The sequence below is a fragment of the Pan troglodytes genome, chromosome 12 (genome assembly GCF_028858775.2).
Source record: "Pan troglodytes isolate AG18354 chromosome 12, NHGRI_mPanTro3-v2.0_pri, whole genome shotgun sequence".
Taxonomy (NCBI): domain Eukaryota; kingdom Metazoa; phylum Chordata; class Mammalia; order Primates; family Hominidae; genus Pan; species Pan troglodytes.
In genome coordinates, this window is record NC_072410.2 from 23,835,107 (window position 1) to 23,859,874 (window position 24,768).

Genomic DNA, 24,768 nt, shown 5'->3' on the forward strand with positions numbered 1-24,768 from the left:
AGAAGGAGAGAGAGAGTGAGAAGGGGAAGGGAGGAAGGGAAGAGGAAGGGAGGAAGGGAAGGAAGAAAAGGAAAAAGGAAGGAAGGGAGGGAGGGAGGGAATTGAACTTGGTGTGTCAGAAACTCATTATTGGTTTGTATTTCAGGTAAGCAGAGCTCCTAGACCAGGGGTTGGCAGCTTTTTCTTACAGGCCCAGACAGGTTTTTGGGCTACATGGTCTTTATAATGCCTCTGACATTGTAGCATGAGAGTGATCATAGATAATATTTAAATGAATGGCCAAGACTGTGTTCCAAAAAAACTTTCTTTACTACACAGGTGGTGGCCCTAGGGCTGTAGGTTGCTGGCCCCTGTTCTGAACCACCGAGAGATACCAGTTCACATGTCCTCAGTTCAGCAATGTGGGGAGAGATGATCGGCTGGATGATGCTATTTTATAGACACCCAGGACCTACAGCATGTTCCAAATGTCTACATCGATAAGTACTTTGAGAGGGTTCATATGAAGTTTCCAGGAAGGATTCTTTCCCAAGTTGTGGAAAGGGTGCATTTCATGACTGAAAGAGGGAGCCCCCTCCCTCACCACACCCTGTGCCCCAGCTCAACTAAGCAGCTTGATTTTCCCCAAACACAGCGCCATTCTTTGCATTAGGCATTCCTACAGGCTGTTTGCTTTTTATCTAACCCCTCAGGGACAGGGGCTGTGTCTCAGAAACTTGTGCTATGAGCCACCATGTCCCTGGCTTGTCCTTTCAGACCTCCTGGATCCTCTCTTTTTCAAGAAAACGTTCACACTTGTCTCAAAGTCTTATTCTTGACTGTCATGCTGAGTGGGTTCAATGTCCATTTAGATGGCTGGATTCAATTCTCTGGCCTCTCCTTTTTTGTGTGTTTTTGACTTATAAGAAATCATGAGGCAGGGCGTGGTGGCTCATGCCTGTAATCCCAGCACTTTGGGAGGCTGAGGCCGGCGGATCATGAGGTCAGTAGATCGAGACCATCCTGGCTAACACGGTGAAACCCCGTCTCTACTAGAAATACAAAAAATTAGCCGGGCATGGTGGCAGGCTACTGTAGTCCCAGCTACTCGGGAGGCTGAGGCAGGAGAATGGTGTGAACCCAGGAGGCAGAGGTTGCAGTGAGCTGAGATCACGCTCACTCCACCTGGGTGACAGAGCGAGACTCCGTCTCAAAATAAAAAGATATTATATATTTTGTAAAAGTTTTATTTTTAATTTATACATAAGAATTGCATAGATTTATGGGATAAGTTGTGTAATGATCAAATCAGGGTATTTAGCATATCCATCACCTCAAATTGATGAGAATACTAAATAGCTTCCCTTTTAGATATTTTGTAATATACACTACAATATTGTTAAATATAGTCACTGCAGTGTGCAATAGGACACCAGAACTTACTCCTCCTATCTAGCTGTAATTTTGCACACAACCAATCTCTCCCCATTCCTCCCCAGCCTCTAGTAGCCACTATTCTGCTCTGTACTTCTATGAGATCGCCTTTTTTTTTTCTTGAGATGGAGTCTTGCTCTGTCTCCCAGTGCAGTGGCGGGATCTCGGCTTACTGCAACCTCCACCTTCCAGGTTCAAGCAATTCTCCTGCCTCAGCCTCCTGAGTAGCTGGGATTACAGGTGCCCACCACCATGTCCGGCTAATTTTTGTACTTTTAGTAAAGACGGGGTTTTACCATGTTGGCCAGGCTGGTCTCGAACTCCCGACTCAGGTAATCTGCCTGCCTCAGCCTCCCAAAGTGCTGGGATTACAGGCGTGAGCCACCACACCTGGCCATTACACATGATCAACTTTTTTAGATTTCACAAATGGGTGATTTTGTCTTTCTGTGCCTTATTTCACTTAATGTCCTTTAGGTTCATCGTGTTGCTGCAAATGACAGGGTTTCATGCTTTTTAATGACAAAATATTATTCCATTATGTGTATATACTGCATTTTCTTTATCCACTCATGTGTTGATGGACACTTAGGATGATTCTGTGTCTTGGCTATTATAAATAATGCTGCAGTCAACATGGGAGTGCATATTTCCCTTTGACATATTCATTTTCTTTGGATACATACCCAGCAGTGAGATTTCTGGGTCATATGCCACTTCTACTTTTAATTTTTTGAGGCACCTCCATACTGTTTTCCATAATGGCTAGATTCGTGTATATACCCACCTAGAGTGTATAAGGGCTCCCTTTCTCCATGTCTACACCAGAATTTGTTATTTTTTCTCTTTAAAAACATTTTTAGATTGAGGTGTACACGTGTAGGTTTGTTACATGGGAGGTAAAACATAATCCTTTCTTTTTCTTTTTCATAAATTGAGACAGGATCTTGCTATGTTGCCCAGGCTGGTCTTGAAGTGCCTTGACCTCCTAAAGTGTTGGAACCACAGACGTGAGCCACTCCACCCAGCCTAAAACTTCATCTTCTTTGGTAAATGTGCTTTCATCTTCAGCATTCCAGACTTAGTACCATCCTCCCAGGCACTTATGTCCTCTTCTTTGCTCTCATCCTTGGCGTCTTGTCCCAAACTGAGTCCTGTCAATTCCACCTCTAAAATAGATCTGTAATATCTTTCCTTTTTCTCTTAGCCACTTTCATGCTGCTGATAAAGACATACCTGAGACTAAGCAATCTATAAAAGAAAGAGGTTTAGTAGATTCACAGTTCCACGTGTCTGGGGAGGCCTCACAATCATGGCAGAAGGTGAAAGGCATGTCTCACATGGCAGCAGACAAGAGAAGAGTGAGAGCCAAGTGAAAGGGGTTTCCTCTTATAAAATCATCAGATCTCATGAGACTTATACACTACCATGAGAACAGTATGGGGGAAACTGCCTCCATGATTCAATTGTCTCCCACTGGGTCCCTCCCACAACACAAGGCAATTATGCAAGCTACAATTTGAGATGAGATTTTGGTGGGGACACAGCCAAATCATATCATTCCACTTCTGACCCCTCCCAAATCTCATGTCCTCACATTTCAAAACCAATCATGCCTTCCCAACAATCCCCTGAAGTCTCAGGCGCCCCCACCATGCCTGGCTAATTTTTTGTAATTTTAGTGGAGATGGGGTTTCACCGTGTTAGCCAGGATGGTCTCTATCTCTTGAGCTCGTGATCCGCCCGCCTGGGCCTCCCAAAGTGCTGGGATTACAGGCGTGAGCCACCGTGCCCGGCCGGGGTTTCTTCTTATAAAATCATCAGATCTCGTGAGACTTATTCACTACCAGGAGAGCAGTATGGGGGAAACTGCCTCCATGATTCAATTGTCTCCCACTGTGTCCCTCCCATAACGCAAGGGAATTATGGAAGCTACAATTTGAGATGAGATTTCAGTGGAGACACAGCCAAGCCATAGCCCCGTCACTCTAGTCCAACCATCATCTCTCGTCTGGTCTTCTGTGAAGTCTCCTGAGTCACTCTGGCTCACCTCCAATGCAATCAGCAGCCAGGGGACACTTTTTAAAACATAAATCTGACCGTCATGTGCCTGCGGAGTGTCCCGGAGGCTGGATGGAGAACGACCTCCTCAGCTTCTAGGATTCTTAGGGTGGGGACCCAGGTGCAGCAGGTGAGGAGTTGGAAGTCATCATAGAGAGGCAGGGTTTGTGAGAAGCCATTTCGTCTCTGTGGAGCCTTTGCCAGGCAACATGCTGGCTGCTGCCCAGGAGAACCTCTCAGGATGCTAACGTGGCCCTCTGGGCTGATGACAGGGTGCTTTTGTAGGTGGAGCTGGGCATCCCCAGATTTCCCCACACTGTAATACCTTTTAATTGTTGGTATGTGCTAGAGCTTGGTGGAAAAAATAAAATGGATGAGTTCCATTTTGGGGGTCAGGATAGAGTTTTTAATGGGTGCATTAGTTCTCTTTTTACCCCAACTCTGCCAACAACTGAGAGGAACCCAGTGTTCTCACACTCCCCTCCCAGAGTTAAAGTTCAGGAACTCCCTGGGTGTCCAAATCTGGATCCTTGCTCACAGTGCCCTGCCTTGTGGTCTCACCATCTCAGTCACAAGTAGAGAAAAACAAAATCTTCTTTTTTTTTTTTTTTCAGATGGAGGCTTGCTCTGTGGCCCAGGCTGGAGTACACTGGCATGATCTTGGCTTACTGCAACCTCTCTCTCTTGGTTCAACTGATTCTCCTGCCTCAGCCTCCCGAGTAGTTGGGATTACTGGTGTGTGCCACCATGCCTGGCTAATTTTTGTATTTTTAGTAGAGATGGGGTTTCGCCATGTTGGCCAGGCTGGTCCGAACTCCTGACCTCAAGTGATCCACCTGCCTCGGCCTCCCAAAGCGCTGGGATTACAGGCGTGAGGCTCTGTGCCCGGCTGAGAGTAACAAAATCTTAACCCTCAATGTCTGCACTGGGGATGCAGAGTGAGTGACTTCCAAAAAGTCATAAATACGCTTTAAATCATTCATTTACTCATTCCATAAACATGTACTGAATACCCCTTATGTGCCATAAGGAATACAGGAGAAAAAAGCCTTTGTTTTTGTTCTCAAGACAACAACAAACCAAAGTGCTATAGGTGCTATGGTAGAAATATCCACATGTTGCTTGAAACACAAGGAACACACGTCTAACCTGGGGCCCAGCATTGGAAGCCCAGTCCAAATCTTGCTGGGTGAGGTTGTAGGAATTCTTCAGTCATTGACTGATTCAACAAAGATTTACTGAACACTTACAGTGTGCCAGGCTGTTATCTGGGCACTGAAGACTCAGTCTTATAAATGAAGTAGCCAGATTCACAGCTCTCACGGAGCTTGTGTTTGAGTTGTGGTATGGGGAGGGAGCTAAGGCAGGGGATGCAGAAGAAACAGACTGTATACCAGTCAGCCAATAAGCAAGCCATTGATTCCACGTGTTTTACTGAGTGTCTAATATGTATCATGCAGAGTGTTGCATGCTGGTATTATAAAGACAAATGAGACACAGCCCCGGTCCCTGAGGGTTTAGATAAAAAGGAAAGAGCCTGTAGGAAGGCCTAGTGCAAAGAATGGCGCTGTGTTTGGGGAAAATCAAGCTGTTCAGCTGAGCTGGGGCACAGGGTGTGGTGAGGGAGGGGGCTCCCTCTTTCAGTCATGAAATGCACCCTTTCCACAACTTGGGAAAGAATCCTTCCTGGAAACTTCATATGAACCCTCTCAAAGTACTTATCGATGTAGACATTTGGAACACGCTGTAGGTCCTGGGTGTCTATAAAATAGCATCATCCAGCCGGTCATCCCTCCCCACATTGCTGAACTGAGGACATGTGGATTGGTATCTCTCAGTGGTTCAGAACAGGGGCCAGCAACCTACGGCTCTAGGGCCACCGCCTGTGTAGTAAAGAAAGTTTTTTTTTTGGAACACAGTCTTGGCCATTCATTTAAATATTATCTATGACTGCTCTCGTGCTACAATAGCAGAGGCGAGTAATTATGACAAAGACCACGTAGCCCAAAAACCTGTCTGCGCCTGTAAGAAAAAGCTGCCAACCCCCGGTCTAGGAGCTCTGCTTACCTGAAATACAAACCAATAATGAGTTTCTGACACACCAAGTTCAATTCCCTCCCTCCCTTCCTTCCTTTTTCCTTTTCTTTCTTCCTTCCCTTCCTCCCTTCCTCTTCCCTTCCTCCCTTCCCCTTCTCACTCTCTCTCTCCTTCTCACTCTCTCTCTCTTTCTCTCTCTCTTCCTTCCTTGTTTTCTTACCTAACCCACATTCCCAGAAAATGATGTGAATAAAAACAAGTGTTGGACCTCAATGTGTCAAAGTTAAACTACAACTAGGATCTGCCTTCTGAGGTATGGCAAGAAACGAATTGGTTAATGTTTGCAAAATGCCAGGACATTCTTGAATAAAAGGCCCTATATAAGTTCAAAGTATTTATAATTATTATGATTATTATTATAATTCATGAGATGTCATAAATCTCTCCAAAATAGGATGAGATCAACACTTTTAACAAGAGAACAGGACTCTATATAAATCGCTGTAGGCTCACCACCTCTAAGGAGGAGCACTGACTGAAGACAGGTGAGTGTGAAGCAGAGGCATGGATCTTACACTTGGGCTTATTGAGGATGAAAATCCAGTGTATGGTGATCAGTTGGCAATGATTGTGTCTCTGCTGCATCAGAAATATTGGACTCAGGCGAAACTTAAGGACCTTGCAAAGAAAACCCAAGTTTGAAAAGATTTGTAGATGATAGAATAATTTTTCCTGTTCATTACAACACTCATCAAAATGTAGATATCTTTTAATGCAAGTATGTCATTACTTTTGGATTTGTGAGCATGTGCAAATCGAATAATGGGAGAAAAGAAATGTGTGCGCACTTAACTGTAGCTGTAATAGGGCCAAATGCCATGTCATATTTGTTAACTGAAAGCCAAAAGACTAAGGTGTTTGTATTTTGCCAGATGGTAAATCCCTTGCCTGCCCTCATGGGCAGTCTTGCCAATGCTACATTAACCCATAGACCATAAGTATTGGTTCTATAACAGTCTTATTTTCTCTGCAAGCTGTGTAAGAACTAAGGCCAACATGTCTAACAGCCTCGGCTAACAGACTAAAAAGACAGATACGCCTCTAGAGTCCATAGACGGAACAGAGGGGCCAAGTCTCTCTGATTTGCTCTGTGCAGAAGGAAACATTCATGGGGAAATCTCCAGCATAGGATGATCCTTCCTGGAGTTCTGAACTCTCAAAAACACAAATGGGAAAAGCAGGCACAGAGGACGCACTGAGAGAAGGAACTCCCTTCCAGCTCACGGCCTCTCTCTGCAGGGAAAAGATTTGCCTGCCCAGAGGGAAGAGAATGATCAAACTTTCAGAGGTCTTCTAGGCTGGTAATTATTGATTACAATCCAAATTCAGTGAATAGGTATTTTCACAGGCCATGTGAAGGTGCAGCTCTACACAGCGTAACAGCTTAAAATGAGCCTTCATGTTGCTGCCCTATATTTTTGCTCTAAAAAGTTGTATTTTTCTCAAGAAAACATGATCTTAGTGGTAGAATAATTTTATATTATTTTATATTTGTGACTACATTGCTATTACCATTTTAATTTTAGGCCTGTTGGTGCATAGCAATCTGTGAGGCAATGGGCTGCAGTGTTGCTGTACGTGCGTGTGTGTATGTGTGTGTGTATGTAGGGAGGGAGAAGATTAGAATAGCAAGAAGAGGATGAGTACGACGTGATGCTACTGGAAAGGCCTTTAAGAAATTTAAAAACTTAAACATTTTAAAAATGGAATAAAATAAATATTTAAAAATTAAAAAAACAAAAATTAAAAAAATTAAAAAGTAAAAATAATAAAAAATTAAAAATAATTTTAAAACAGGCCAGGTGTTGGTGGTTCCCAGCACTTTGGGAAGCTGAGGCAGGCAGATTGCTTGAGTCCTGGAGTTTGAGACCAGCCTGGCCAACATGGCAAAACCCCGTCTTTACTAAAAATACAAAAATTCGCTGGGCGTGGTGGCACAGGGCTGTAATCCCAGCTACTCAGGAGGCTGAGGCAGGAGAATCACCTGAGCTCAGGCAGGTCGAGGGTGCAGTGAGCCGAGATCACATCACTTCACTCCAGCCTAGGTGACAGTGAGCCTATGTTTTGAAAAAAAAAATTAAAACAATTTTAAAAATTAAAGAGTAATCTAATGAGACATTCTTACAGGCTTATAATGGTGAGATGATTCCACAATTTTGGGCCACTGCACTCCTACCTGGGAGACAGAGTGAGACCTTGTCTCGATTAAAAAAAAAAAAAAAAAGGAAAAAGAAAAAGAAAAAACAAAAAGAAAAGGAAAAGAAAAAAACCCAGGGGCTGGGCGTGGTGGCTCATGCCTATAATCCCAGCACTTTGGGAGGCTGAGGTGGGTGGATCACCTGAGGTCAGGAGTTCTCAACCAGCCTGGCCAACATTGTGAAACCCCATCTCTACTAAAAATACAAAAATTAGCTGGGCGTGGAGGTGTGTGCCTGTAGTCTCAGCTATTCAGGAGGCTGAGGCAAGATAATCACTTGAATTCAAGAGGCGGAGGTTGCAGTGAGCTGAGATCGCACCACTTCACTCCACCCTGGGCGACAGAGTGAGACTTTGTCTCAAACAAAACAAAGCAAAACCCAACAAAACAAAAAGTAATTAAAATTAAAATTAAAAATTAAAAAAAGAAAGGCCTATCGGCACACAATGAGTAGGTAGACACAGAGACACGTTAGCAATAAACAAGGGTGACAACACAGCTTAGAGCAGGAGACCATGCCTAATGTGGATGCATACAGGAGTTCTCAGTTCTCTCAGGATTAGATGGGGACACCACAATGGGGCAGGGGCACCTTCATTGGGCACGTTGAGGTGTTAATACGTCACATTTCTGGGCTGGATGGAGGGCCCCAATGACCTGCAATGATACTGTTTAAGGTAAAGATTGAGAGCATTCATGGAAAAGGTTCTAAGGTGAGAAAACCGTAAGACCAAAGATACCTGTTTCTGCCTTTTCTAGAAAAATTGATGAATTGAATAAAACATGGTCCATTATGCCTTACAAACTTACACAGTGCTTTGGGAATTCCAAAGTACTCAGTGGAGAGAGGGTGAGTAGAGGAAGATGTCCCCATCCAAGCCACCAGGAACATGAGGTAGCTCCTGAGGGATGCTCTGGTTGTCAGTTTCCAGTGTGCCTGGCAGGCCTGTTGCCCCAGCTTGTTGACACCCCCTTGCTGTTTGTTACTATTTTGCTCTCTGGGAAGGGAGAAGAGGGATGCTACCATAAACATTGTGCTTGACATCATGACCACTGTGCTGCCTTCGTCTGACATCTTCATAATGGTTTTAAGCAGGGAGCCACAGGGGAATTAACAAATGAGTCATAGGGAACTGACAGACACTCTTTGAGCACACCCGAGTGATGTCTCAACAATCTCTTCTAAACACAGAGTACTTTTCGTCACTTGTAAAGTTGGGCCATAGAGTTTGGGTTGCTTCAATATGCTGTATTTATGGACAAAATGACATTGTTCATCCATTTAAGAATTCCAAGCTAGGTGTGGTGGCTTGAGCCTGTAATCCTACCTACTCAGGAAGCTGAGGTGGAAGGATCACTTGAGGCCTGGAGTTCAAGACCAGCCTGGGCAACATAGTGAGACCCATTTCTACATAAAAACTAAAAAATTATCTGGACATGGTGGCATATACCTCTAGCCCCAGCTACTTGGGAGGCTAAGGTGGGAGTATCACTTGAGCCCAGGAGGTCAAGGCTGCAGTGAGCCATGATCGTGCCATTGCACTCCAGCCTGGGTGACAGAGTGAAACTCTGGCTCTAAGAAAAAAAAGAAAAATTCCATTGTCACTTCTTGCTCTTCTCTGATGAAATTGAAAAACTTTACCTTGATGACCTGGTCCCAGGAGCAACTAGAAAGTAATTCTGTGTTCCCATTAAGTGGCACATGTATTTACATAGACTCTTTCATTAAAGTGACTTCTCAACACAGATATTTAGTTCCAAGCATGGAAAATAAGGTAGCTCTCCTGTTACAATAAAAGCTGAGTCCTTCCACTTGGGTTTCCAAGAGGAAGTATTTTTTCTTTCCTGGAAAAGCAGCAAAAAGAGTGAAATACCCTGGGTGGAGCATTTGAATGTGAGCAGTGCTTTTTCCTGAAGGGTCCTTCCATAAAGCCAGTGATGCACTTTCATGAGACCATGAGCTTTTCCTATACCCAAGCAGCTCTTTGTCCATTCTTTTCTCCTGGGATTGGTTGTCCTCTCTTGTTTACTGCTGGAGGCTCAGGATGCTGAATAAATGACTCCTGTTGGGTGATTAAATCTGAGAGTTCCTGCAGACCCAGCTAAGATTCCAGGTCCCTGAATCTTTTTGGTGTTGGGACTGAGCATGACATTTTGTGCTCAACTAAGCAAAATCGGACAGACCATCTCAATGTTGTAGAGAGAATAACAAAAAGCATGACTGCATCTGAAGGGCATATGCCCCCTCAGTTTAAGAAGACAGAAATCAAATAACTTCCTTTTTCTTTTTTGAGACAGGCTCTTGCTCTGTTTCCCAGGATGGAGTGCAGTGGTGTGATCATAGCTCACTGCACCCTTGACCCTCTGGGCTCAAGCAATCCTCCTGCCTCAGCCTCCCAAGTAGCTAGGACTACAGGTGTATGCCACCACACCTGGCTTCAAATGACTTCCTTAAAGCCTCTCCATCTTGAGATGTGATCTCTTCCTGGGTGTTTGAAAGAAACAACCCATAAGGTTAACCTCAAAACAAAAGAGATGAGAAAAGCATCATGAAAGTACCAAGTGCCTTGTTTATATGCACATTCCTACATGTAATGACAGTAATAATTCAAAATGCTAGGCTGCCAGGCTCTGCTGACTGGGGCAATGATGACATACACCCTGGAGTGGCAGGGCTTGGTGGGAGGCGCTTTGGAGGCAAAGGTCCAGAAACTCTACCATTCCCTGAGGTTAACAGCAAACTATCCTGGGTAGTATTTGTGTATTGGTTTGGTAGCCAGTAGGAAAACCAGGGCTGTTTGTACTCATGGAAGGTGATTAGGGGAATGGTTGGGATAAGAGAGAGAGAGAGCACATGAGCAGGTGCTCCATGTTGGCCACGTGTTCATTCTCCAGTCTTGTGAGCACCTCATGAGTTCAATCCTGGGACCGCTGCCCATGAGCCAGCTTCTTGGGGATTTGCTGGTGGAGGTAGCTCCATTCTCCCTGGGCTCTGGTCCACGTTTGTTGCCGCATTGGGGTTTTACAGAGGGGGAATGGGGAACATGGCTCAAGGTGATAAAGGGGGTCTGTGATTCCAGGCTGGGGTTAGAGCAGTGGGAAACGTCTTCCAACCAGTGTACATTCCAGGGCACTGAGGAAAGCGTGGTCTTTCCTCAAACCTGAAGAAGAAGGGACCTAAATTCTAAGAAGTCACCAATACAAAATTCTCCTTTTGATAATGGAGATAATAAAGAGGCTCTTGGGATGAGGTATGGGCATCAGAAATTTGCTTTTCAGGGTCTGGAGCCAGGTCAGTATGTTTCTCGGTGGTTGAGATTCAAAGTGTCTTGCCTTCTTGAAATAAAGTAGTTGGTAACTTGACTGTATGTTGAGTTCCTGTGGGCTGAGTAAGAGTCTTCTCATTTTTAGATTAATTGAAAGGATGAATGGAGCACTTACTTGTCCTACTTTTGCTTTTTTTCACTATGATTCAAATAATTCATTTTCTTAGGTCAGATATGGGGAAATTTGTTCTTTTCCCCCCCTGCTTCTGTAGAAATATTACATGTTGTTATGATGATGACTGATATTTTTGTATTCTCAAGCTAATTTTTGTTTTAAAAGTGTTTCAGGAGTCGTAGAGCCAGATCGTCATCATGTCTGCATTGTGGCTGCTGCTGGGCCTCCTTGCCCTGATGGGTGAGTGTGGCTGATTTTTCCAAATGACTTTGGAGATGGGAAGGATAAGCACAGGAACACAATGGCACTTCTAATACTTGAAAATGCAACAAAAAAGATTATTTTTTCCCTAAACTGTCCAACAAATCCTGAAGTTAGGAACAGCCACCAACAATCAGCCTCTCCCCAAATGTCCCACAAAAGATTGGGGTTCTCTGGAATGCAAGGTGGGCTTAAAACAGCACTGCTTGAAGCCAGACTTTAAATATACACCATCAACAGCTGCTCATTGTCCACTATAAAAAATGCCAAATTGAATTTATTCCTAAAGCATTTATTTCCATAGAACAATTGAGGTGGTTGCCAGAATAAGACTAATGAATAAGACTAATTCAAATAGAAAACCAGAATGAAGGCAACCGAGTACATGTGACTAAGCTAATCACTGAGGCTGATTTAGTTGCTGTGATTGAACTTCAGCTTTGCAGCTGGAGGAAAAAGGGAAAGTACTTGTTTTTGTCGGTTTGCTTTTGTTTTTGTTTTTTTTGAGATGGAATTTTGCTCTTTCACCCAGGCTGGAGTGCAGTGGTGCAATCTCAGCTCACTGGAATATCTGCCTTCTGGTATCAAGCGATTCTCCTGCCTCAGCCTCCCAAGTAGCTGGGATTACAGGCGCCTGCCACTACACCCGGCTAATTTTTGTATTTTTAGTAGAGACAGGGTTTCACCATGTTGGCCAGATTGGTCTCAAACTCTTGACCTCGTGATCTGGCCTCCCAAAGTGCTGGGATTACAGGGTGATCCACTGCGCCCGGCCTACTTGTTTTTTAATAAATAAAAGGAGGAAGCAAAGTTCCTCAGGAGAAGCTAAATTTTCCTGACTCTAAATTCAATAGATTTCTTAGATGAGGTCTCATAGTCATTCATTTAGTTATTGACCCATTCATTCAACAAATATTTAAAAATGCCTACAAGGTGCTAAGCATTGGGAATACAAAGAACTTTGAGGATCATAGAGTGTGGCTAGGGAGAGGTCCACAAGGCAGGAACCAAGGAGTGATAAAACCAACTGCAGTACTAACGGTATTTGTCACCAGTCATAAAGATAAAAGTGCACTGATTAAAAAATAAAAAAGAACATGTCAGCTGGTTTAATTTTTAGTATATTCATAAAAGATCTAGTCTTTTCATTTCCACATTTTTCTTAGGTTACTTATCACAAGTTTGTAAAGTAGAAGTATTTACTCCAAAAGACGAGTATTTATCAACCCCATAAAGTTCTAAGAAAATAGAACCTGAAAATGCATTTATGTAAACACACAGGACACATATGATTATAGGCAATAGATATATCTCCAAAGATCTGCAAATCATTAAGGTTTGATAATCTAATCTACTTTAGTCAAAGGATCAAATAGATTAAACAGAGTAAACCAGGTGTATGCGGTGGCTCATGCCTGTAATCCCAGAACTTTGGGAGGTCGAGGCAGGCAAATTGCTTGAGCTCAGGAGTTTGGGACCAGCCTGGGCAACAAGGCAAAACCCCATCTCTTCAAAAAATTACACAGGTGTGTTGGCTTGTGCCTGTGGTCCCAGCTACTTGAGAGGCTGAGGTGGCAGGATAGCTTGAACCTGGGAGGTTGAGACTGTGGTGAGCCATGATCATGCCACTACACTCCAGCCTGGGTGACAGTGAGACCCTGTCTATAGATAAATTAATTAATTAATTAAAGAGTAATCTAATGAGACATGCTTACAGCCTTATAATGGTGAGATGATTATCAAAAGGAGCAATTTCCTGCCTACTGTAGGTATCTTAGTACTGACTCATGTGCCCCCATTCTGGTGTGAATTGTAGATATATTATAAATACTTGTGCACCCACCTTGTGTGAATTGTAGATCTAAATACTCATGCACTCTCCTCCTGGTGTGAAGAGAAAGAACATTCTCCTCTTCAATGGCCTTTGTGAAATCCTGAGTGTCTGAAACCACTCCTCCCCTTCAGTGATGACTGGAATGACAGAGGTAGAGAGAGATGGAAAGGAGAAAGAGATAAAGGGAAGAAGTGGAAAGTGGGTGATCCCATGTGGAGACTGGTCCCATGCCTCTCTCCTTCACTCCCTTCTGCAGCCTTAGGCTCTTATCTAGAAGTGTACCTGAGAGAAAGTGTAGCCAGCCTCAAATCCTCATTTACGAGCAGTGCCTTACTTTGGATCTGGGTTGATATCCCAGAGAGATCCAGGTTTTATACTTGTTTCTCCAGAGCAAACATAAATATTTAATCAGAGCAACAAGTTAGGAGTATTTGACGGAGAAGTGCTCAGAGTTCATATAAGATGAAAGAAGAGGCTGGGCGCGGTGGCTCACGCCTGTGATCCCAGCACTTTGGGAGGCCGAGGCGGGCGGATCATTTGAGGTCAAGAGTTCGAGACCAGCCTGGCCAACATGGTGAAACCTCGTCTCTACTAAAAATACAAAAATTAGCTGGGCGTGGTGGCATGCACCTGTAATCCCAGCTACTTGGGAGGCTGAAGCAGGAGAATCACTTGAACTCAGAAGGCAGAGGTTGCAGAGAGTCGAGATCGCGCCACTGCACTCCAGACTAGGCGACAGAGCCAGACTCCATCTCAAAAAAAAAAAAGAAAAGAAAAAAAAAGTAAGATGAGGACTACTTTACAGGGAACAAATCCTCTCCTTTGTGTTCCAAGATACCACCTGACAACATCAAAGGGCACCAGAGCTTTACAAAGAGTGTAACTGCTTCAATAGCTCCAGTAGTTACTCATGTCTGCAGGGGAGCAGGTGAGAATTTGGTATTGAGGAAATTTTTGTGATCATTTATGGGATATTTCTCATTTAAATTTCAAGAGTTTCAATTGCAGAGTGAAGGTGATGTAATGGATTTTATTATTGTTACTTTTATTAATGTAATTTTATTCATGGACAGAAGAATGATGAGAACTAGTTCCGTGCCTTAGGCTGAACTTTTCTCAACTTGTAGACTTGTCTGAAAGCAGCAACTGGGGATGCTATGGAAACATCCAAAGCCTGGACACCCCTGGAGCATCTTGTGGGACTGGAAGACGTCACGGCCTGAACTACTGTGGTAGCTATGAGCTTTCGCCCTCTCAACCTATCCCCCAGCTTTCACTGTTTCCCATGCCTCACGCTACTGAGTGTTGGAAAGAGTTCCGGGTATGGGGTCCCAAAGCTCTGCTTCTTGAACAAGTCACTTAGCTGCCCCTGCATCCGTGGCAAGGCGGCTAGCAGTACGGTATTTACAGTGTTGTTGTGAGCTCTGATTGACACAATGTGGACAAGGGTGCTTTTTATTTTTTATTTTTATTTATTTTTTTTGAGATAAGTTTCTGTCTTGTTGCCCAGGTTGGAGTGCAATGGTGCAATCTCGGGTCACTGCAACCTCCACCTCCCCGGTTTAAGCGATTCTCCTGCCTCAGCCTCCAGAGTAGCTGGGTTACAGGCATGTGCCACCATGCCTGGCTAATTTTGTATTTTTAGTAGAGATGGGATTTCACCATGTTGGTCAGGCTGGTCTTGAACTCCTGACCTCAGGTGATCCTCCCTCTTTGGCCTCCCAAAGTGCTGGGATTACAGGTGTGAGCCACTGCGCCCGGCCGAGGGTGCTTTTTAAACCATAAAAGCACCTAGAAGGTAAGGCTAGCTAAGTAGATTAATATTGGCTTTCCTTTTGCCCAGCATTCTTATTATTTCAGAAAGGTTTAAACTTGCATCATTTCTTGGTATCGTTTAGGAGTGGAAAACTGTGCAATTGTGAACAAACTTGTTGAGGAACACTATCTAAAGACTTATTGAAGGGTTTGCAGAATTTCTCCTTCATGTCAGGTTGCAGCTGATAGGCAGGCACATTTCATTTTATTGGGGTGCTTAGAATGGGACCAGTGGTTCCTATGGCCATGGAATTGTCCTGGGTGGGCCAGAGCAGCCCCTGAGAGCCCAGCCGAAGGGCACTGACAGCCACAGGGGACCCTGGCTCAGGGGATGCTGACTCAAGCTCACAGGAGGAGAGCCCTAACCTCAGGTCAGGGAGTGGCCACTACTAAAGATTTAAGACCAAAATCTGGGATTCTCAGTCCTCGACCATTACTCAGATCCTTGGATTGTTCTTTCTCTCTCCCCTTGAGCTCCTGTTGCAGCATAAGTCACAACAAGCTGCATCATTCCTTTTGCGTTTGGTTTAGGAGTTCGTGCTTCTGAAAGGCTGGCTGAAATAGACATGCCATACCTCCTGAAATATCAACCCATGATGCAAACCATTGGCCAAAAGTACTGCGTGGATCCTGCCGTGATTGCTGGTGTCTTGTCCAGGAAGTCTCCCGGTGACAAAATTCTGGTCAACATGGGCGATAGGACTAGCATGGTGCAGGTAACTCTTCATCCGTTGACACATGTGGCCATTCTGGTATGTGGCACCACTGCTTTGTTTTTTGGATGATGGCAAAGCTTCACAGAACACAGCATGAATGAAGGTCTTTAGAGCTGTGACAGTGACAGTTCTGCCTGAGAGATATGAGCAGCAACATTTCTGTTTCATGTTGAGCCACAATTTCTTTTCACAGTAAATAATGCCGTGTTTCCAGAATATCATCCGGGCCACCCTATTCTGGATTTCTGGACCTAAGTGGTCCAAGAGAAAGATCACAGATTAAATCTTTCCTCAGTTACTTTGTAGCCACATGGCCTTGAATAAGTCATTTAATCTCACTGGGCCTTAGTTTCTCTACCTATAAAATGCCATTCTTACAGCATTATTATGAAGATTCCATGAAACAATGCAAAAAAGTACCTGATATCTGTTGGATTCTCAAAAAATGTTAAATTTATTTTCCTTTATCTTTTTTCTATACAATTCTTAGTTCTGAAGATTGAGTTTTATTTTTGCATGAATTCCGTCTGGTATCACTTGCCAGATAGAGACTTCTGGGGAATGGTCACTAATCCACTGTTGAATTAACTCTGCGCCAGGGAATCAGTGATGGCAAGGGTGAGAATGAGGCTTGATTTTTTCCATTGATCTCACACTGCTTTTGTGGTTGTTGTTGAGGAACCTGTGAGTATTGCAGTCTTTTTTTTAAGATTTTAGAAAAATTTATTTCTCAATGATCTCTCCAAATTTGCTTCCCTTGACTTTTTTGTATGATACTTTTAAAGTACTTTCAAATACTTTATTTTACTTCGATTTGGAGACCTATCCAATAATCTGATAAGATGAGGTGAGGGACACGTAATCCATCCTTGACAAGTGAGGAAACAGAATCACAAGGAAGGAGTTGCTGCTACAAAGTCACATGGCAGCTGCAAGAGGCAGAACTGGGCCTGAATATCTTGTGATGTTAGGGCTGGCATCATTTCTGCTGTGCTGTTCTGTCTCCTTTGTAAAATCTAGCTTTTGAGGAAAGGATGAGTCCATTTCCTTTGAAGATGAAATAAGAATTCCCTAGATTTGGGTCAGGTGCAGTGGCTCATGCCTATAATCCCAGCACTTTGGGAGGACGAGGAGGGTGGATTACATGAGGTCAGGAGTGTGAGACCAGCCCAGCCAACATGGTGAAACCCCATCTCTACTAAAATTCAAAAATTAGCTGGGCATGGTGGTGCATGCCTGTAATTCCAGCTACTTGGGAGGCTGAGGTGAGAGGATTGCTTGAACCTGGGGGGTGGAGGTTGCAGTGAGCTGAGATCATGCCACTACACTCCAGCCTGGGTGAGAGAGCGAGACTCCATCTCAAACAACAACAACAACAACAACAACAAACAAGAGAATTCTCTAGATTTGGACATTTCTCCCAAATATGATGAAACCTACATGGAAGTGATAATCAAAGGTGTATAAGAAGGGTTAGAAGTCCCTTTAGATGTTCAGACCATCTGGAAAAAGAATTACAAGTTCAGACAGAAAAATCCCTTTCTGGCCTGTTTGGAGGGTTTGCACTGGCAGCATTGAAGGAGGGCATCACACTGCTACCTACACTAACTCAGTCATTAACTGAGTTACACCCTTAAGCTGAAGCAGCAGTGAAAGGTCTGCTCGTCCCTTCCTTAACCCAAACCTTGAAACTTGACTATCTTTTTTCTTTGGCAAGAACACCACTTAACATTAACATGAGATCTATCATCTTAACAGATTTTTTTTTTTTTTTTTTTTAAGACAGGGTCTGGCTCTGTCACCAAGGCTGGAGTATAGTGGCATGATCTTAGCTCACTGCAACCTCTGCCTCCTGGGCTCACACGATCCTCCTCAGCCTCCCAAGTAGCTGGGACTACAAGCATGCGCCACCATGCCTGGCTAATTTTTGTATTTTTTGTAGAGATGGGGTTTCATCATGTTGCCCAGGCTGGTCTCGAACTCCTGGACTCAAGTGGTCTGCCTGCCTCAGCCTCCCAAAGTGCTGGGATTACAGGTGTGAGCCACTTTACCCGGCCACAGATTTTTGTTTTTTAAGTCTAGTTTACTGACTCTCGAAGCTTATTGTGCATATGAACACCTGGAGCTCTTGTTTACATGAGAATTCTGATTCAGTAGGTCTGAAATGGGGCCCAAAGTTCTGCAATTCTAATAAATAAGTTCTCAGTTGTTGCTGATGTTGCTGGTTCCCGGACCACATTTTAAGTAAAACCCAGGGTATAGGTTTGGTCAATATGATGGGTGCTGGAAGCAGTGGTGGGGAGACAAGGGATCAGAGAGTCCTTGCCTTATTTAGGGTGAGACATAGTTTCGGTTACAAAATAGGCTGGGCACAGTGGCTCACGTCTTTAAAATCCCAGCACTTTGGGAGGCTGAGGCGGATGGATCATTTGAGGTCAGGAGTTTGAAACCAGCCTGGCCAACAAGGTGAAATCCTGTCTTTACTAAAAATACAAAAATCAGTCAGGCAGTAGTGGCAGGTGCCTGTAATCCCAGCTACGCAGGAGGCTGAGGCAGGAGAATCGCTGGAGCCTGGGAGGCGGAGGTTGCGGTGAGCTGAAATCACGCCACTGCACTCCAGTCTGGGCGAGAGAGTGGGACCCTACCTCTAATAATATTAATAATAATAATAGTTAAGACAAGAGTAAAAAGGAATGTAGAAAAAGAGGGACACATTGAAATAACAAATTAAGATGATAGTATCAACTACACGATATTAATAATGGCAATAAATATAAATAGAGGAAACCTACTGGTTTGAAGACACAGATGTATGAATGAGATTAAAAGCCCAAATCCAGATTTACATGGTTTATGTGAGAAACACTTAAAGCATTTGAATATGCAAAAGTTTGAAGTAAAAGTATGGTAAAAAGAAGACCTATCAGGAATACAATAATCAAAATAATGTTGATAACTATGATATATTAAATAAAATACACTTTAGAAGAAAAAATATTTGGTATGGAGAGAAACATGACATAACAAAAAAGATTGAATTTATCCAGGAAGTATAGCAATTTAAAACAAGTAGACACCAGTAAAATAGCCTCAAAATATATGCAGCATAAATTATTATTACTATAATAATAAACCTGCTATCATAATGGGAAATTTCAACACATCTCTCTTGATTATTTACAGGTTATACAATAAACAAACCAGCAAAGATATAGAAGAAAAATAAGTAAAACAATTAACACATGTAACAAGAACACAATTAAGAGGCTTGATTGTTAATTGGGGAGGGAGGGAGAGCAGGAAAGAAAAATGAGGGGGATATAATTATTTACGTATCCATTAGGATATATAGAATTGTTTCATGCACATGAGGAACATTTTACAAAAGTTGATCATATATCATCTATTAAAGAAATCCTCAAAAATTTCAGATCTCAGAATAATACAATTATGCTAGAAGATAATTTTAAAAATTAAAAATATCTCTGATCATATGGAAATGTAAAATACATGCACACACAAACATACACAACACTAAGTAACTCTTAGGTTAAAGAAACAAATCATAGTGAAACTTAAAAATAACTAAAACAGGATGATAGAGAAACACTAGATATTAGAAACTATGAGATATGGTAAAAATGCTTTAAGGGAGATTTACAGTCACAAACCTAATATTAAAAAAAAAGAAAGCCTTTTTTCCAACCTTAAAGTTCAGGGGTTTATGTGCAGGTTTGTTCCCATAGGTAAACGTGTGTCATGGGGGTTTGTTGTACAGATTATTTCATCACCCAGGTATTAAGCCTGTACCCTTTAGTTATTTTTCCTGATCCTCTCCCTCCTCCCACCCTCCACCCTCCAATAGGCCCCAGTGCGTGTTGTTCCCCTGTATGTGTCCATGTGTTCTCATCATCTAGCTCCCACTTACAAGTGAGAACATGTGGTATTTGGTTTTCTGTTCCTGTGTTAGTTTGCTAAGGATAATGCTGGCTACAGATGTGTAAACATACAATACAGTGTTGTTAATTATAGGCACAATGTCATACATCAGATCTCTAGAACTTACTTGTCTTGCATGACTAAAATTTTATACCCATTAATTAGCAACTCCCAGTTTCCCTCTCCCCATCAGCCCCTGGCAACCATCATTCTATTCTTTGCTTCTATGAACTTAACTATTTTAGATACCTCATATAAGTGAAATCATGCAGTATTTGTCCTGTGACTGGCTTATTTCACTTACATAATGTCCTCAAGATTCATCTATGTTGTCATATAATGCAGGATTTCCTTCTTTTTAAGGTTGAATAATATTCCATGATATGTGTATACCACATTTTCTTTATTCATTCATCTGTCAGGTACATTTAGGTTGTTTCTACCTCTTGGCTATTGGGAATAGCTTTGCAATGAATGTGGGAGCTCAGATATCTCTTTGAGATCCTGATTCCAATTCTTTTGGATGAATACCCAGAAAGGGGATTACTAAATCATATGGTATTAATTTTTACTTTAATTTTTTTTATTTTTTGAGACAGTCTCACTCTTGTTGCCCAGGCTGGAGTATAATGGCATTATCTCAGCTCACTGCAACCTCCACCTCCTGGGTTCAAGCAATTCTCCTGTCCCAGCCTCCCGAGTAGCTGGGATTACAGGCGCCCACCACCACACCTGGCTAATTTTTGTATTTTTAGTAGAGATGGGGTTTCACCATTTTGGCCAGGCAGGTCTCAAACTCCTGCCTGGTGAGCCCACCTGCCTTGGCCTCCCATAGTGCTGGGATTACAGGTGAGCCACTGCACCCAGACCATATGGTAGTTCTAATTTTAATTTTTTGAGAAACCACAGTACAGTTTTCCATGGTAGCTGCACCATTTTGCATTGCCATCAACAATGTACAATGATTCCAGTTTCTCTACATCCTCACCAACCCTAGTTGTCTTAGTCTGTTTTCTGTTACTTATTACAGAATACCTAAATATGGATAATTTATGAAAAATAAAATTTATTACTTACAGTTCTGGAGGCTGGGGACCCCAAGGTCAAGGGGACACATCTGGTAGAGCCTTCTTGCTGGTGGGGACTCTTTGCAGAGTCCCAGGGTGGCTCAGGGCCTCACATGGTGAGAGGCTGAGTGTGCTGGCTTAGTCTCTCTTCCTCTTCTTATAAAGCCACCAGCCTCACTCCTGTGATAACCATTAACCCACTAATCCATTAATCTATTCATAGATTAATCTAATCACCTCTTAAAAGCCCCACCTCTCAATACTGCCACATCGGGGATTAAGTTTCAACATGAATTTCACAAGGGACAAGCATTCAAATTATAGCACCTGTCTTTTGCATTTTTGACAGTAGCTATTCTAACAGGTATAAATGGCTTTACTGTCTGATCTCCAGGTGTTGTTGGAGGGCCAGTTCAAGTTCTTGACTTTGCCGCACAGAAGAATTTGGGCACGAGTCCAAATTAAAAGTAGGCGAAGAAGTTTATTGCAAAGCAAAACTACACTCTGGTAGCTGGGTGGAGAATGAGACAGCCTCATGTGACATTGGGAAAATCCCTTCATGGAAAGCTTATATGATTATTCATAAGACAGAGGGGATGGTTATTGCTGTTAAGCATGTTTCGGGGTCTCCGGGATGCACATGCGCTATTGTTGTGCATGCTAGCACATACGTCGCGTGTCTCAGCATTTTAATTCTCCACCCAGGAGTGTGCTTTTTTTTCACTCTTACAATGAGCATAGGTCAGCCCAAGGACACTAATCATGGGTTTCTGTGCTTGCATGGATTTGGGAATTTTCCCTTCTGTTCTTTGTCTCCTTACTGCAAATTTTTTTTTTTTTTTTTTTAAGACAGGGTCTCACTCTGTCACCCAGGATGGAATGCAGTGGTGCAATCTTGGCTCACTGCAACCTCTGCCTCCCAGGCTCAATTGATCCTCTTAGGCTCAGGTGATCCTCCCACCTCAGCCTCCCAAGTAGCTGGGATTACAGGCACACACCACCACGCCCAGCTAATTTTTGTATTTTTTGTTGAGATGAAGTTTTCCCATGTTGCTGAGGCTCGTCTCGAACTCCTGAGCTTAAGTGATCCACCTACCTTGGCCTCCCAAAGTGCTGGGATCACAGGCATGAGCCACCGTGTCTGGCACTGTAGGATATTCTGACCATGAGTCCGAAATGTAGTTTGTGCACTGTCAGTGGTTTGTTCTCTCCACCTGTCTGGCAAATTTGTTCCCCATAAGGGAGGCTATGACCACCCTATCTAACCTACCTCACAGGAGACTGACGGTGGCATTGGTTCCATCAAAGGTGAAAGGAGAACAAGAGACGGGAAATGAACAAGCGCCATTGAGCCCAGTAAGCCGGATCACCCTCCCACCCAGCTTACGTGGCTTCTTCTCTGCCTCCTTTCCTGCAGGACCCTGGCTCTCAAGCTCCCACATCCTGGATTAGTGAGTCTCAGGTTTCCCAGACGACTGAAGTTCTGACTACTAGAATCAAAGAAATCCAGAGGAGGTTTCCAACCTGGACCCCTGACCAGTACCTGAGAGGTACGTGTAACGCTATCAGTCAGTTGTCTCAAGCACAGAATTAATAGGGACAAATATAATACATTGCACCAGATTCCCCGAAACTCCAGCTGCCTCCTGTTAGGTAGTTAGTAAAGAGAATCAGAGTTAACTGCTGAGTACCCTAGGTCAGCATTAACCTATCTCATGCATTTCAGGTGGACTCTGTGCCTACAGTGGGGGTGCTGGCTATGTCCGAAGCAGCCAGGACCTGAGCTGTGACTTCTGCAATGATGTCCTTGCACGAGCCAAGTACCTCAAGAGACACGGCTTCTAACATCTCAGATGAAACCCAAGACCATGATCACATATGCAGCCTCAAATGTTACACAGATAAAACTAGCCAAGGGCACCTGTAACTGGGAATCTGAGTTTGACCTAAAAGTCATTAAAATAACATGAATCACATTAAAGGAAGAATTTTGACCTGCATTTATAATATGTAGTGTATGTCTGTGTGGATCAAGGGCCGTGTTTCTTTAAAGGTATTCTCATGGACATTAGCCATGCTGTGGGTTTTCTGTGAAGTGAATTTTATTTTTCACTGACTGGTGTTGCCAGATTTAGCAAACAAAATGTAGGAAGCCCAGGTTAAATTTGAATTCCAGATAAATGACAAATAATTTTTTAGTATAAGTCCCACACAATATTTAGAACACATTTACACTAACAAATTATTAACTGTTTATTTAAAATTCAAAATTATCTGGGCTTCCTATATTTTATCTGGCAACCCTAACATTAACTTCTTTGATAAAAGTCAGTGTTTCACATTTTAATTGAAAAATTTTGATGAGAAAAAGGGTAAGATGGCAGCCAGCCCCATATACTGTATGAAATGGCTTTAGGAAAGTCACTTGCTAACTTTCTGGCATCATCTTAACCCTAGAATTGTCTCTCTGTCATGAAAGTTGTTGTCTCCTTTCCTTTCCTGGACAACTGAACCTTCTCCTACACCCAAACTCCCTAATTTTCCTGCCCAAATTGTCTCTAACTCAGCTAAACTATTCCCTAGTTTGGGGGCACTTAAGTCACCAAGAGAGCCAGGCCATGGGAGGTAATTCATCAGCCGGAGCTGCCCCCAAGCACATTGGCTGTGCACCGTACTAGTAAATTACTGAATTTGAAGATTTATATTCTATAAAAGTTATTCATGTCCCATTCTATTATCTGTACAATATCAGCACTTTACAGATTGAGAAAGATGATATAGCAACTAACAAATCCTACTGAGTCCTCTATCTGCAGCCACTGCATTAAGAACTATAAAACCAGGATGCAAAGACATTGTCCTTGTTCACAAAGGCTCCTGTATTAGTCCATTATCACACTGCTATAAAGAACTGCCTGAGACTTGGTAATTTGTAAAGGAAGAGGTTTAATTGACTCGCAGTTCCGCATGGCTGGGGAGGCCTCAGGAAACTTACAATCATGGCAGAAGGGGAAGCAAACACATCCTCTTCATATGATGGCAGGAAGGAGAAGTGCCAAGCAAAGAGGGAAAAGCCCCTTATGAAACCATCAGATCTTGTGAGAACTCACTCACTATCATAGAACAGCAGCATGGAGGTAATGGGAATGTGGGGATTATGGGAACTACAATTCAAGATGAGACTTGGGCAGGGACACAGCCAAACCATATCAGCTCCTTTTCTAATTCAGATACAGACAATTAGTTAGGAACACAATAAGCTAATTTCGCTAAAGAAGAAATAAAAAATATCAGCCGGGCGCGGTGGCTTACGCCTGTAATCCCAGCACTTTGGGAGGCCGAGGCGGGTGGATCAGGAGGTAAGGAGATCGAGACTATCCTGGCTAACACGGTGAAACCCCGTCTCTACTAAAAATACAAAAAATTAGCCAGGCGTGGTGGTGGGCGCCTGTAGTCCCAGCTACTCGGGAGGCTGAGGCAGGAGAATGGCGTGAACCCGGGAGGCGGAGCATGCAGTGAGCCGAGATGGTGCCACTGCACTCCAGCCTGGGCTACAGAGCAAGACTCTGTCTCAGAAAAAAGAAATTAAAAATATCGAGGGTGTGTCAATAGGTGAATTTTGGAGAACTGAGGCCCAAATTCACGCAAGAAAGAGGCAAAGCCATTTATTAGGGATTGCTCTCACACCAACCCTGACAGGTTGCATCATTTTAATTCCCTAGAACAGACAAGAGAAGTGGCAACCAGAGTTGTTGATAGTATAGTTGGCCCTCCATAGCCATGGTTTCTGCATTGGTGGATTGAATGTGAATTGAAAATATTTGGGAAAAAAATTGCATCTTGGGAGGCTGAGGCAGGAAGATAGCTAGAGCCCAGGAGTTTGAAGCCACAGTGAGCTATGCACCACAACACTCTAGCCTAGGCAAC

At 43.2% G+C, this 24,768-nt stretch overlaps 1 protein-coding gene across 2 annotated transcripts; it reads left to right on the forward strand.

Annotated features, from left to right (window-relative positions):
• Positions 1–1,794: 1,794 nt before the first annotated feature.
• On the forward strand, positions 1,795–22,848 carry LYG1 (lysozyme g1). 2 transcript variants are annotated; one of them, XM_024354581.3, is made up of 7 exons: positions 1,795–2,462; positions 5,966–6,056; positions 11,375–11,449; positions 14,432–14,536; positions 15,651–15,835; positions 22,259–22,391; positions 22,568–22,848. In XM_024354581.3, the coding sequence occupies exons 3-7, from the start codon at positions 11,407–11,409 to the stop codon at positions 22,684–22,686; spliced, it is 585 nt and encodes a 194-aa protein (XP_024210349.1). In that variant the 5' UTR covers positions 1,795–2,462; positions 5,966–6,056; positions 11,375–11,406; the 3' UTR covers positions 22,687–22,848. The 2 variants fall into 2 exon arrangements, with proteins under 2 accessions (XP_024210349.1, XP_063645580.1); XM_063789510.1 differs by lacking the exons at positions 1,795–2,462; positions 5,966–6,056 and having other exon boundaries at positions 11,309–11,449.
• Positions 22,849–24,768: the final 1,920 nt, after the last annotated feature.

What these genes read in the sequence shown, in the direction of transcription:
- LYG1 (XM_024354581.3), top strand. Translation starts at nt 11,407, where the DNA reads ATGTCTGCATTGTGGCTGCTGCTGGGCCTCCTTGCCCTGATGG. An exon ending in ATAGGACTAGCATGGTGCAG is followed by an intron (nt 15,836 to 22,258) that starts GTAACTCTTCAT and finishes CCTTTCCTGCAG; the next exon opens with GACCCTGGCTCTCAAGCTCC. An exon ending in CCCTGACCAGTACCTGAGAG is followed by an intron (nt 22,392 to 22,567) that starts GTACGTGTAACG and finishes CATGCATTTCAG; the next exon opens with GTGGACTCTGTGCCTACAGT.